Source organism: Gorilla gorilla, chromosome 9 (assembly GCF_029281585.2).
Source record: "Gorilla gorilla gorilla isolate KB3781 chromosome 9, NHGRI_mGorGor1-v2.1_pri, whole genome shotgun sequence".
Taxonomy (NCBI): domain Eukaryota; kingdom Metazoa; phylum Chordata; class Mammalia; order Primates; family Hominidae; genus Gorilla; species Gorilla gorilla.
In genome coordinates this window covers 128,796,591-128,809,803 of record NC_073233.2, presented here as the reverse complement: position 1 = coordinate 128,809,803, position 13,213 = coordinate 128,796,591, and the positions used below count along the sequence as shown (strand labels likewise).

The window sequence follows — 13,213 nt, the reverse complement described above, 5'->3', positions numbered from 1 at the left end:
CCTCTCAGTTCAGCCACTCCTCTCTCAGCGCCCTTAGAACGGGGCTCCCTCTCCAGAAAGCTCCACTTAGAATGCCGAAGGCCTGACCTGAAAGGTGAGGAAGAGCGGGAGACCCTTACCCAAGTCAGGAGAAAAAGGCAATGGAGAGAAGAAAGTGCCAAGAGTGAAGAAAGAGCAGGGAACATCGTGTAGAGAGAGAGAAACAGAAAAGAAGGTTAGGGAGAAAAGGGTAAAGAAGGGGAGAAGAGGGAGAGAAAGAGAGAACGTCCCCATGAGGCTGGAGCTGCAGCTTTTGTAGAACGCTTGATGGCGGGGACAGAACCAGGCTTTTTTCCTGGAACTGACTCCCTCTCGCCTTCCAGCTCCCCAGAACATAAAAGAGCTGGGCTGTTTGTGCTGTGAATTTCTCAGCCCCCAAAGAGACAGGAAGAGGCACCACTTTTCAAAAGCTGGTTGCTAAAGTGAGAAGCCTTGAGAGAGGTGTGTTGCTATTGTCGCTGCCGTGAGCTTCCTTTCCACACGCTGAGGTGAGAGAGTCCGCAACACCTTCCCTTCCCTCTCGGAGGCCACAGAGACAGTAGCTGGAAGGTTCTCTGGCACTGGGAGACAGATGTACGTTCTACTCCAGGTTATATTGGAGTGCTGACCTCGGAGGACCCTTGATGTGCCATCCAGCACTTCCGTGCCTCAGTTTCCCCACTTGTCCAAAAGGGCTACATGACCACTCTTAACTGTTACGAGGATGCCCTGAGAAGGAAAATAGGAGAAGGCAGGATAATTTCATGGGAAGGGCTACAGGAGTCTTCAGCTCTGTGCCGAGGTGAAACCCAGTGGGGTGGGCGCCCTGCCGTCCTCAGCAAGAAAGAACACTCGTCCATTTTATTGGCAAGAAAACCAAAAGGGCTTGGCTGAAAGCTGACTAAAGTAGACGCAGAATCTGATCAGCACAAGGACCAGCTGTAGGCCTGAGGCCCACATGGATGCTCTTCGCATGGTTCCCTGAGACAGCCTTGAGCCGGTGCAGCTCAGCCCATCTTTACTCTTGTTCTCCGCCGGCAGCACCAAGAGAGCCTCAGAGAACACCCCCACTCACTGAATATCCCCCAAGCATTCTTGGGGAGCATAAGATGCTGAGGCCTTGGGAGGTCTGACATTGGACTGGGAAGGAGACAAACGAGGTCAGGGTTTCTATCTTTTAAACGGCCCTGGGCGGCATCCTCAGGACAGGACACCCTCTCCAGTCCACTGAGCAAGTCAGCACGGGACCCCTGCTCCGTTGGGATGCTGTGGACCCTGCCTGGTGCTTTGCACACAGAAGAGCGGTGAATTACTGGCTTCCCTCTTTTCGGGCAAGCCTTCCCCGACCTCTGCAGGAAGAACTCAGGGGCTTTCCTCCGCTTCCATGAGAGTAACATACGCCAAGGAGTCACCTTCCCAGAGGTGGAGGTGAACCCTGCTCCTGCATGGCGCATCCGGAGAACAGCGACTTTGATCTTCACTGTGTGACTATGTGATGGAGCCAATCCTTCATCCCACTCTGCCATGGTTTGTTTGGTCCCAAGTCTCATGTGGCAGTGACCCGGGTGGGTTGGATAAAGGGGGTGGATGCTTCACAAACGGCTTTGTGCCATTCTCACAGGAGTGAGTGAATTTTCACTCCAGTTCCCACAAGAACTGGCTGTTGAAAAGAGCCTGGCACCTCTTCCCCTCTCTTTTGCTTTCTCTCTTGCCATGTGAGCTGCATACGCCCCCTCCCCTTGCCTTCCACCAAGAATGGAAGCGTCCTGAGGCCCTCATCAGAAACAGATACCGGCACCATGCTTCTTGTACAGCTTGCAGAACCAGGAACCAAATAAACCTATTTTCTTCACAAATCACCCAGCCTCGAGTATTCCTTGATGGCAATACAAATGGTCTAAGACACACTCTGTATTTGGGTATTCAGACTTTTTACCATGTGCCTTTGCATTTTTTTCCTCTAAAAGGGAGAGTACATTTCCTCACTCCCTAACATTGAATTTGTGTGTGTGACTTTCTTTGGCCAAGAAAATGAGAGTGTGCCTTTCTGGGAGCCTAGGACTAAGAGGTCTTTGTGTTTCCACTTGCTTTGCTGCCCTTCTGCCATCACCATGAGAATATGCCAGGCTGGCCTGCTGGTCCAGGGGAAGAGTGAGAGGTACTGGCCCCAAGTAGGCCCAGTCTGGATTAGCCAACCCTTGCATGCTGAGAGATCTCAGACAGAGCAGCAGAGCTGCCCCACTGAGCCAGCTTACACGAGCTGCTCCCTCGCTGACCCACAGGTCCGCGGGCTACATAAATGTGTATTGTATGCATATTTATTGTGTATCATGAGATTTAGGAGTTGGCTGTTACACAGTATTTACAGAGCAAAAGCTACCTGATATATTTAATAATGCCTATTCCAGCATCTGGCATATATAGGTTGTTATATTAACTTAGTGAATGATTGTGAATTGGAAATAGAATCGTATCTGATTCCATCTTCACAATAATGCTCTAAGATGGTCAGGTATAATTCACCTAAAGTTATGGAAAAAGAATCTGAGGCCCACGGGGGTTACGTCACTACCTCAGATCACACGGTGAGAAAATGTCAAGGCCAGTATTTGACTCCAGGCTCTGTGACTCCAAGGCCAGTGGCCTTTTCATCCTGTCTGACCATGGCAGCACTGACCCACAGCTCTGTGAAAGGCACTCCTGGCCTTTGTGCTGGATCCTTACAAAGAAGCCCACTAGGAACCGAAGGACCCTCATCTGTCTGCTTGTGGCCAATGTGAGCATCAATGCAAAGGCAGATACCCTTAGAGAGAATGAGGAAATAGAGCCTGGGACCATTTACTTCACTAGGCCAGATGCCAAATGTGGTGAGGCTTGGGTTGAAGGGAAAGAGACAGATGTTTTTTTCTCCTTTCTTGATATTGTATTGCAAGCCTTTCAAGTTTGTCAGCACCTATTAAAATACTGGAATGATGGCTCACGCCTGTAATCCCAGCACTTTGGGAGGCCGAGGCGGGTGGATCACGAGGTCAGGAGATAGAGACCATCCTGGCTAACACGGTGAAACCCCATCTCTACTAAAAATACAAAAAATTAGCCGGGCATGGTGGCGGGCGCCTGTAGTCCCAGCTACTCTGGAGGCTGAGGCAGGAGAATGGTGAGAACCCGGGAGGCAGAGCTTGCAGTGAGCCGAGATCGCGCCACTGCACTCCAGCCTGGGCGAAAGAGCAAGACTCCATCTCAAAAATAAATAAATAAATAAATAAAAATAAAAATACTGGAATGAGAACTGTAAGAACAGCAGATGCAGCTGGGAGAACAGGGCTTGCATTGCTGCTAGGGGTTGAGTCTGATCCTGCACATGACACTGTGCTTTGAGATGTCCCTCTCTGTCCCTTAAACCATTTAATGGACATGACTCCTTCCTTCAAGCTGCCCTTCCCAGTCCTTCCCATGGATTTTTGCCTCTTTTAGGTCTAAAATATCTTGTTGGGATGGGTTCCATAAACCTGCATGAAACTGTTTCTCAAACCCGCTCCTCCTGTCCCACTCCCTGGATCAAAGCTTCCTGAGTTTTCCATAAGCTCTGACCTCCTTAGCTACCCCTTCCTTCCTGAGATGTCCACGAGGCTGCATGATCATAAAAGCACAGAGTTTTGTGAAAGGTCATTAAGTCCAGGCCCTGGCTTCCGCAGCCCGCCTCCAAGGTCACCGTGTTGGCCAAGTACTAATTAGATGCCAAGTGTGTAGATGTCTAGATATGCCTTTGCCACTGGGCATGTCTTATCAGAGACAGGCATCGCTCCTATTTTAAAAACTCGCCAGAGAATTTCCCACTCCAGGAGTGTACCCAATTCCATTGCCATCTCCTAGACCTAATGCTTTTCCACTTCTTTCTATCTGTAACTCATCATTCCACCTGACTCACTCACTCACTCATTCATTCAACAAATACCTAGTAACTACAGTCATGTGTTGCTTAACAATGGGGACACATGATGAGAAATGCATCATCAGGCAATTTCTTCATTGTGTGACCATCATAGTGTGGGCTTACACAAATCTAGATGCTATAGCCTACTACACTCCTAGGCTATATGGTATAGTGTAGTGCTCCTAGGCTACAAACCTGTATGGTATGTGACTGTACTGAATAATGTAGGCAACAGCAACACAGTGGTAAGTATTTGCATATCTAAACATACCCAAACATAGAAAAGGGACAAGAAAAATGTGGTATTATCATCTATGGGACCACCATCATATAAGTTGTCCATCGCTGACCAAAATGTCATTATGCATGCATCACTGTACTTCCATCTAGCCAGGCTCAATTACAGTACAGCGTGGCAAGGAAATGACAGTCCTAGAGAGATGCACAGTGGAACAGAGGTTAAAAATATAAACTGTAAAGCCATACAGCCTGGGTTCTGATCCTGGTCCTCTGCTCACTGGCTGTGTGACCCTGAGCTACCTGCCTAACCTTTCTGGGCTTCGGTTTTATCATCTGTAAAATGGAGATACTGATAGCAGCCGCCTCAGGAAGTTGGGGTGAGCATCACAAGGGCTGCCTCGTGGGGCTTTTAAAAATAAAATATTGTGTATAATGGGGCTAGGACAGGGCATAAAAAGCCACATAATCCCAGTCTCCTGAGAACTTGCCTTTTAACAAATGTACACAAGCAGATATTCTTGGCCTGCCCCACGGAGAAGAACATCCAACTCAGTGGAGAATGGCCATGGAAAGGTTTGCTTCCGTCACACATGCCGGAAGGGGCCAGAACTGCAGAGAGGAAGCAGAGGGACTGGGCAGAAGGGAGCCACTCCGGATGAGCCGTGACACAGGAAGTGGCCAGGGGGTGGACAGAGCACCAGACCAGGAGCCAGGAGTCCTTGGGTCTAGTTCCACTCTGCAACAGCCTCGATGTTTGCCCTTGAACAAGACCCCCACATCCCCACTCCACATCCCATTCCAGTCTGGGCTTTAGTTTCCTTATCTGAAAAATGAGGGAGCAGATCAGCTTAAAGGCCCTTCCAACCGATTCTTGGATCCTAAACTCAGGCAGCTCTCGGCAATTGTATTATTGAGAGTCTGGCCACAGGGGACTTGCAGACATCACTAAGTGACAACCCAGTGCCTCTACACAGCCCCCTCCCTGCTGTCTACAGCTCGTTGCTTCCCAAACCTCATACCCTGCAACCGCTTTCCACACCTCTCTACCTCCCTTTCTGAGCTGGGACTGGAGCAGGAGGTGGCTGGACTCCAAGAAGATGTGTTGCCCAGGGGTTGGCCCACGGACGGGTGATGTGCAGAGGCCAAGGGGCACCAGGAAGAGCTCTGGCGGGTACTTACCGCAGGCCCAGTGAAGGGCACATGGTCACAGTTCTCCTGCCAGGACTGGTTGAGGCTCTGGGCAAACTCTTGGAAGAAAGCATGGGATTGGTTGAAAATGGAAAATCCCAGGATGTTGACACGATCATCCACAAGGCTGTCCATTCTCTGGAGTGAGAACTCCTGGAAAGACCCAGCATCAGAAATAAGAACATAGTTAGGAAGGGGTGAAGTGAGGGATGGACTTTGGTAAAGCATATCTGGGTACCTCATTCTAGTCCAGTGAACACCAGACACTCTGTTGGGACCTAGGGGTCCAGAGTTAATGAGAGCAGTTTTTCTGGGAGTTAACACTGTGATGGTGGAGGATGGAGGAGAAAAAAAATAGCAGAATGATCTCTACACAAGTTATATACAAGATGCACTAGCTAGAGAGAGAAAGAAAAAAGCCATGTGCCTAGTGGGGGCAGCACTAGGCACACAGGGTTTTTTCCATGGGAGGTGGGATGCTTGAGCTGTGTCTTGAAGGATACATAGGCATTTTCTGGGTGGAGAATTGTGAGTGGCCAAAGGCTCCTCCAGCCAGAAATCCCCATGTATAGAAGGGCAGAGCTGAGAAAGTGCATGGCCCTTTCAGTGAACTGCCCATGGTGTGCTTGTACTTTGATGAAGACATCACTTCTTAAAGTGTGATTCTACCGTCAGCATCATCCAGGTTCCTTTTTAAAAAATGATAGGGCCGGGTGCAGTGGCTCATGCTCATAATCCCAGCACTTTGGGAGGCCGAGAAGGATGGATCACTTGAGGTCAGGAGTTCAAGACCAGACTGACCAACATGGTGAAACCCCATCTCTACTAAAAATACAAAACTAGCCGGATGTGGTGGTGCATTCCTGTAATCCCAGCTACTCGGGAGGGTGAGGCAGGAGAATCGCTTGAACCCAGGAGGCAGAGGTTGCAGTGAGCCGAGATTGTGCCACTGCACTCCAGCCTGGGCAAGAAGAGCAAAGCTCTGTCTCAAAAAAAAAAAAAAAAAAAGAGGATGATTCCTGAACCCCACCTAACACTACCTGAATCCGAATCTGGGGAGCTGAGGCCCAGGAGCTTGCATTTCCAGCAGGACCCTAAGTCTTATACACCTGAAGTGTGGGTTAGCACACTGGATACAAGTGGGCCTGGGAGAGGGATGGTGAGAAACGAAGCTGGGGCAGTAAGCAGAGGCCAGACCATAAGAGTCAGGATGCCAGGCTTGGGAATGTGCCCTTTGTCCTATGTGTGATGGGACCCAGGGGAACTGCCAGTGGAGGAATGCCAAAACCAAGTTTGCTTTCTAAGAACCTCAACCTGAAGGTTTGCGGGTAGGGTGGTGCCTTCATTTACCACTAATTTTTTCATTCACTTGATACACATTTAAGCATTTATCATGTGCCAGACATAGTTCTAGGCATGGAGGATATGGATGAGAGAGACACACTTGCTGCCCTCAGGAAGCTTGCAGTTAGTGGAAGAGACAGATAGTAAGGAAACAAATTCATCGTCATTTCATATAGCTATGGGGATGGGACTTGGGGTGAGGGACTGCTACTTTAGATGACACAGTCAGGGAAATCCCATCTAAGGCAGTGACATTTAGAAGCTCAAAGGAGTTCTCCCTGCAATCCATGGTCCTCATGCAATAACGCTGGTGGGGCCACGTGTTAGCCTGTAGGTGTGAGTGCACCGAGGCCAGTTAGTGTTATAGAGAGGGGCAGTGTCCTCCTCTGAGCTCCGAGCCCTGGCCCCCAAGGTCTCCCTGGGCCCTGTACAGCGAAACCAGTCAAGAGGGTGTAGATTATTCAGCTCACTGATCTCCGCTCCCGGAAAGATGCCTTCAAATGTGCGTCAGGCCACCTTTTCACACAAAAATCACATTCATTTCATGTTCATTCCAAGTGCCTCGCACACAGATCCACACCCTGGGGGTACACAGGACTTCCAGACCCCAGGACTAGCCCGTCAGCCACTCAGCCTGACATGACAGATGGCAAGTGCCTTAGGCTTTCCTTCTGGCCAGGAAGAAAGATTGCTTTCCTCCAGGCAGTCTCCTCTTCTGAAGACTTAGCTGCTGTAGGCCCCTGGCGCCGCCCTTGCATCCTTGCCACACAGCTCCAGACACTGCCAAGGCCTCAGGCTACAGGCCTTAGCTCACCTACCCAGAGCCCGGCTTCATTAGCTTACACGTGCAAACTGGAGGTACCAAGCTTCCTTTGAAGCCACCAATGCCTGACAGAGTGGATTTGGATAAGGTTTAAGTGTATTTTGGATCCTGCCACATTCCCATTAGGGGAAAAAGGGCATGCCAGAGAATGTATTGATTCCTACGCTGATATTATCTCCTATCTTTCTAACAGGGCAGCTGCCCATGTGCTGTGGGCTATTCGTAGGCACAGGGGGGCAGATGGCTAATGGAAGAAGATGCATTTGGCAAGGGTGCAGTGACTGGGGCAGAGCCAGACTGTTGTGGGCAAACCAAGGGGCCTGGCTTGGCATGGTTGGCAGGGGCTGGAAAATGTCCTCTTCCCTGGCTTCCTTATCATTGTGGGCAGACACATCGGCCCAACTCCATCCTCTCCCCACACACATAGCCTGATGGATGAAGGCTCATTTTAAGGAAGCCCTGAGGCTCTGGATGTCCACAGATTCACAGTGGCAGCTGGGGTGATATAGTGGATTCAGGCTTTGGTGTTCAAATCCAGGTTCCTTACCATACTGGCTGTATGACTTTCAGCAAGGTCTGTAACCTTCTGGGCTTCAGATCCTTGTTTTTTAAAAAGAAACAATATTAGCAACCTTATAGGTTATGTCAAGAAACAAGTAAGATGCATGTAAAGCTTAGCCTCCTATTTGGCAAATACGACAGCTACTGAAAGACCACCGTGAAATCTGGGGTAGCTTCTGGCTTTCTGCCTCTTCCGTTCCACAAGTTAGAAAGGTATTCCCTTCAAATGCATGTTCTGGGCGGAGTAAGAATGAATGAGTTAATTACAGACACTTAGAGACAGTCTACCCAGAAGTCAGCCAGTCTGTCTTCCTGCCTTTTTATTCCTACCTTCTTGTCCCACAATTCTATGCAACTTTCAAAGGCCCCTTAAGATAAAAAGATTCCAGAAGCTTCCTTGATAATTCATTCTATTTATAATGACTCATGGGATAGCCTGTGGAAGGACAAGGAAGGGGGAGGGGCACATTCTTTTACTGCCATTTCCCACGACACTCTAAGGTTCTAGTATCTAAGAATCCTTACAGTTAGGAAATTCTCCTTTTTATCTAAACTTAGACTTTCCTGCTGCTATTGAAGACTATTGTCTAAAAGAATATGGGAAATAACTGACCACCATTAGTTTACAAACAACGAACATCTTATGTGCCAGTATTTATCAAAGTGCGTTCCTCAGGGCATTAGGTTTCCAGGTGACACCAACAGAAATTTCATGAAGACAAGGTTCCATGCTCAGATAAGGCTGGAAAACAATGCATATTATATCTGCCTTTTCAAGATTCATAATAATCACTAGCATATTAAAGGCTGAAAAGAGTCCAGCAGTGAAGCAGCTGGTTTAATTTTGTTTAACCCTGAACTTCCCAAACACACTGACCATGGAACAAACCAGGACTATGGGTTTTTTTTTTCTCCTCCAAAATCCATGAGTGCCTGGCAGTGGCATGCTTCAGAATGAAATCTGGGAAATGCTACTCTCCATCTATTCAGAGAAACATTTCTTAGAAATCCAAAGTCAAGTGGTGGAGACATTTTGCGGAGAGAGATATCTCATAAAACTAACACATTTCAGGAATGGAAGGTATTAAAGTTCACCCAGTTTCCACTGCCCACCCATCTTGAGCCCTACCTAAGAATGCACGCCTGGCTCACTTAGGCTCCCATTGTGCCTCCCCAACCCCGCCCCAGCCACACTGCCTGGCTGGTGGTAACCTTCACACAATGACAGAAAGGAACAGTCCCTCGGGTGGAACAGGTTCTCATGGGGACCTTGATCCTCTTCTTATAAATATCCCAGGAAGCGATATCCTGAGGGTCCCTGCTCCCAACAGGAATCGACTCCCATTGTCCCAAACCAGGGAATGAGGGTGAAGAACAGAGCAAATGGGACCTGGTAAAGCCAAGTGGTGGGGCAGAGACCAGGACCAGGTCTTCCACTGCTCCAAGTGTGGGTGGCTTTGTGATGGACCCCGTGTTGCATTGTTTGTTCACACATGTGGCCCCTCTCTACAGGGGGCTGTGTGTTTCCAGGAAGCAAAGATATGTCTGCCTCATTTTTGAAGTTCACACTGCATCTAGAGAGTGCTTGGTACCTAAAAGCTGTTTGGTCAATGCTGTTTTGAGGACAGTTGATTGAAGACATCTTAATGCCTTGGGGTCTCACTGTGGCCAACTCTAACACCAAGCACACCCTGTCACACCTCCAGAAGGTGTAAAAACATGAGTAGAAGCTGTGCTAACCACTGACTGTCCTCTGTGAATTGCATTACTGTATTTTTTTTTTTAAATCCTGACAGCTTGCTTTATCATCACTGGGCTTTCACATGAAAAACATTTTTAAAAGTGTGTGTGTGTGTGTGTGTGTGCATGCGTGCATACATGTGTGCAAATCTTTGTGTATACAATGGTACGTAAGGGTCCAAATAGCTATAGTTGAAGGTCAGGTCAGAGCCACAAGTGGATACAGGCAGATGTTACCCTGAGATGAAGGAATGTTTCACAGATAATGGCTTGAGAGCTACATGGAAGGGTGCCCCTCACTTTCTGCAGCAGACGTGCCATGTCCAATGTCCTGGTTTACAAACAGGCATCCATTCACTGCAAGCTGCAGGAAGCTTTATGGGTCTACAGCCTGTTCATTGCCTGGGCCAGGGAGCAAGGACATGCTCTGAGTGGGGGCTGAGTTGGGCATGGCCCCAGACAGGTGGAGGTCCTAGAGCTCAGGTAGTTTTGTTGGAGGAAGAGAGGAAGAGAGGGTCTGGGAAACTGTGAGATTACCATGGCTGCAAGTGGCCGACCATGCCTTATACCACACAGGGTCCAGTGCCAAGAAATGTAGAGCTTTAGTGTCTGGTGTCTGGGAACATGGAGGGATAAGGGAAAGGTTGGGCAGACCTTGTGGGCAGCTTCTGCAAGGGAGGTCTAGGGGAAGCAGGGCCCCGGGGACATGTTCAGCTGGGCTAAGCAGGCAAGTCCCCTCACTGGGGGCTGGATTTAGTCAATCCTGGGGACAGGACCAGGTTAGTCAACTAGAGCTAAAAGCACAAGAACTTTTAATGGCCCAGATTAAGTTTCTGAGTTTGACCTTAAGTAGAAAAGCAAGAAACCAAAGCACAGGTCCAGGTGAGGTGGTGCCCTTAAATCAAGTTCATCTCCTAACCCAGGCCAAATGGGTAAGCAGGGGAAGTGGCATGCCGTGATGTTTTCTGCCCAAGCCCCTTCCCCTTTGCCTTCCTAACCAATAAGGGCATTACTATTCTCCCAGGCACCTAAGCTAGAAACTTCAGAGACAGCCTCAACTCCCTTATTTCTTAACTCCACACCCAGTCAACTGCCAATTCTGTCAAATCTATCTTTTAAATGTCTCTCGAAGCTGTCCCTTCCTTTCCAACCCCTCCAGGTTAGGTCCTCGTCATTTCTCCTCTGCAATAGCTGCTATTTAATGGAGATCATGCCTCTGATCTTGGGATACCTAGCCACTATGCTGTTCAATTCCCAGGTGCCATTTATACTGATGACCATGTGAATGGTGCCCCTTGGCATTGTGCAATGTGGCAATCTCATCAGGAAACAGTAGCATGTATTAGAAAGAGCACAAGTTTTGAAATAAGACAGTCCTGGTTTCGAACCCTCATTTGGCCACATACTGGCTGGCTGATTTCAGGCGGATCTCTGAACTTTCGATGTGTTCACCTGTAAAGTGTGGGTAAGAGCATCTACCTTGCACAGGTAATCCATGAGAAGTGCCTGGCACACAGGCACTCATGGCCTGGGAGTCCTCTTCTGTCCGAGTGCAATCCATTCTCCGTGCTGCCGGTGTCACCAAAGTGGGTGCACTGCCCCAATCTCCTTCCTTTTCCTGGTCCCCCTGAACTGCTGGGCCCTGCCAAAAGGAAAGATCTGGCCTGGAGGCTTCGCCTTCCTCTTTCTCTTCCTCTTTGTTTGGCAAGAGGTGACTCTTAGCTACTTGTCAAGTGGGAAAAGTTTTGCTAAATAAGTCACCATAGGCCGGGCGCGGTGGCTCACGCCTATAATCCCAGCATTTTGCGAGGCCAAGGCAGGGGCATTACCTGGAGTCAGGAGTCCGGGACCAGCCTGGCCAATATGGTAAAACCCCATCTCTACTAAAAATACAAAAATTAGCTGGGCGTGGTTGTGTGGCGTCTGCCTGTAGTCTCAGCTACTTGGGAGTCTGAGGCAGGATAATCGCTTGAACCCAGGAGGCAGAGTCGCAGTGAGCCAAGATGGTGCCACTGCACTCCAGCCTGGGCAACAGAGACTCTGTCTCGAAAAAAAAAAAAAAAAGTCACCATAAGATGCTAATTGCTTGGTCTGGCTATTTGTGTTGAGAGAGAAGCCTTTAGTTGAAGTTCCAGATCTTCCAACCATGAATAATCACCAGAAAGCAATAATTCTAATAATAACTACTACAATTTACTGACCACCAACTGTGTGCCAGGCAAAACTGAGCACTTCACTGAGAACATGAGAGAGCTGAGGTTTGCCTCACATCGCATCTGTTCAGCATGAAGAACCCAGAAAAGGAGTCACAGCAAGTACCAGGGTGCAGCAGGTGGGAAGGAATTAGAAGTCAATGCAGTATAACTGCAGGCTTGTGTGGCTAAGATGGCTCAGAGAAACAGGCAGTCGAATGCAGCTTGGTGAACTTGGCCAACTTCTGCTGAGAGCTGTCCAGCAGCCTCAGCCACCCCTAGTAAAATCTCTCCACAGTCATCATTATTTGAGCCTCAAATGCTTCCCCGCTGGCCTGTGAACTCCTGGAAGGTAGAATGGACTGTCTCACTCACTGCTGTGTCCCTGGCACCTAGAAAAATCAGTGAAATCAAAAGTTGCCTTTTGGGCTTAATTAAATGGTTAGGAGAATAACTGTCCTGGAGAGAGTGGGTATGGGTTTGGAGTCACTGCATTTTAAATCATACACTGTCTGTGGGTATTTTGACCTAGATGTTCCTCTCTGAAAGCCCACATTCCAAAAACCAATCTTTTAAAAAAAAATCTTTTAATTTCTTTATTTTTCCCTTTTTTAATCAGAAAAGTTTCCTCATTTTAAAATGGGGGAAATAAGACTTCACTGTGCCATTGTGAGACTCAAAAAAGATAATATATAGGAGAGCTCTGTGCAGACTGGAAGTATGATACAGACTCCTTATTAGTATTATTAGAAGTAATAATAGAATAGCTCAAGGAATGCATGTTTCATGCACTTTCAGGGATCATTAGCAGGTAGTGAGGAAGGCAGTGAGCGGAGGCCTTCCTGAAGCCCACCAGATCATGCCACAAAGGTGGCTGGCTGTCTCCGGCGTCTGCATAAAGCCCTCAGCCCCAGGTAGTCCAAGAACCTTAACAGCTCCCTTCCCACCAGGCCCACAGGCAACCTATAAAAGGTGTCACTCCAACACCTCTGTGACCTCTGAAATCTCTCCAAATGTTAACACTTGCACCCATTTGGGTTATAACTGGCCCTATTTGCAGCCTCTTCACTCCAGAACTGGCTCTGCTTCCTAACAGTGGTGTTTAAAATCCTTAACCCCCTTAACAGTGGGGTTTCAAGCACTCCCTCATTTCTTGCCTGCTTTCACCCAAGC

General features: G+C 48.5%; 1 protein-coding gene across 3 annotated transcripts in view; it reads right to left on the bottom strand.

The window, feature by feature from the left end:
- The window catches only part of GRIK4 (glutamate ionotropic receptor kainate type subunit 4), a 477,203-nt gene that overhangs the window by 121,716 nt on the left and 342,274 nt on the right, over positions 1–13,213 (bottom strand). For all 3 annotated transcript variants that reach the window (XM_055356137.2, XM_031016481.3, XM_055356138.2), the window contains exon 9: positions 5,372–5,533. In XM_055356137.2, the coding sequence (XP_055212112.1) occupies positions 5,372–5,533 (162 nt within the window). The remainder of the gene's footprint in view (positions 1–5,371; positions 5,534–13,213) is intronic.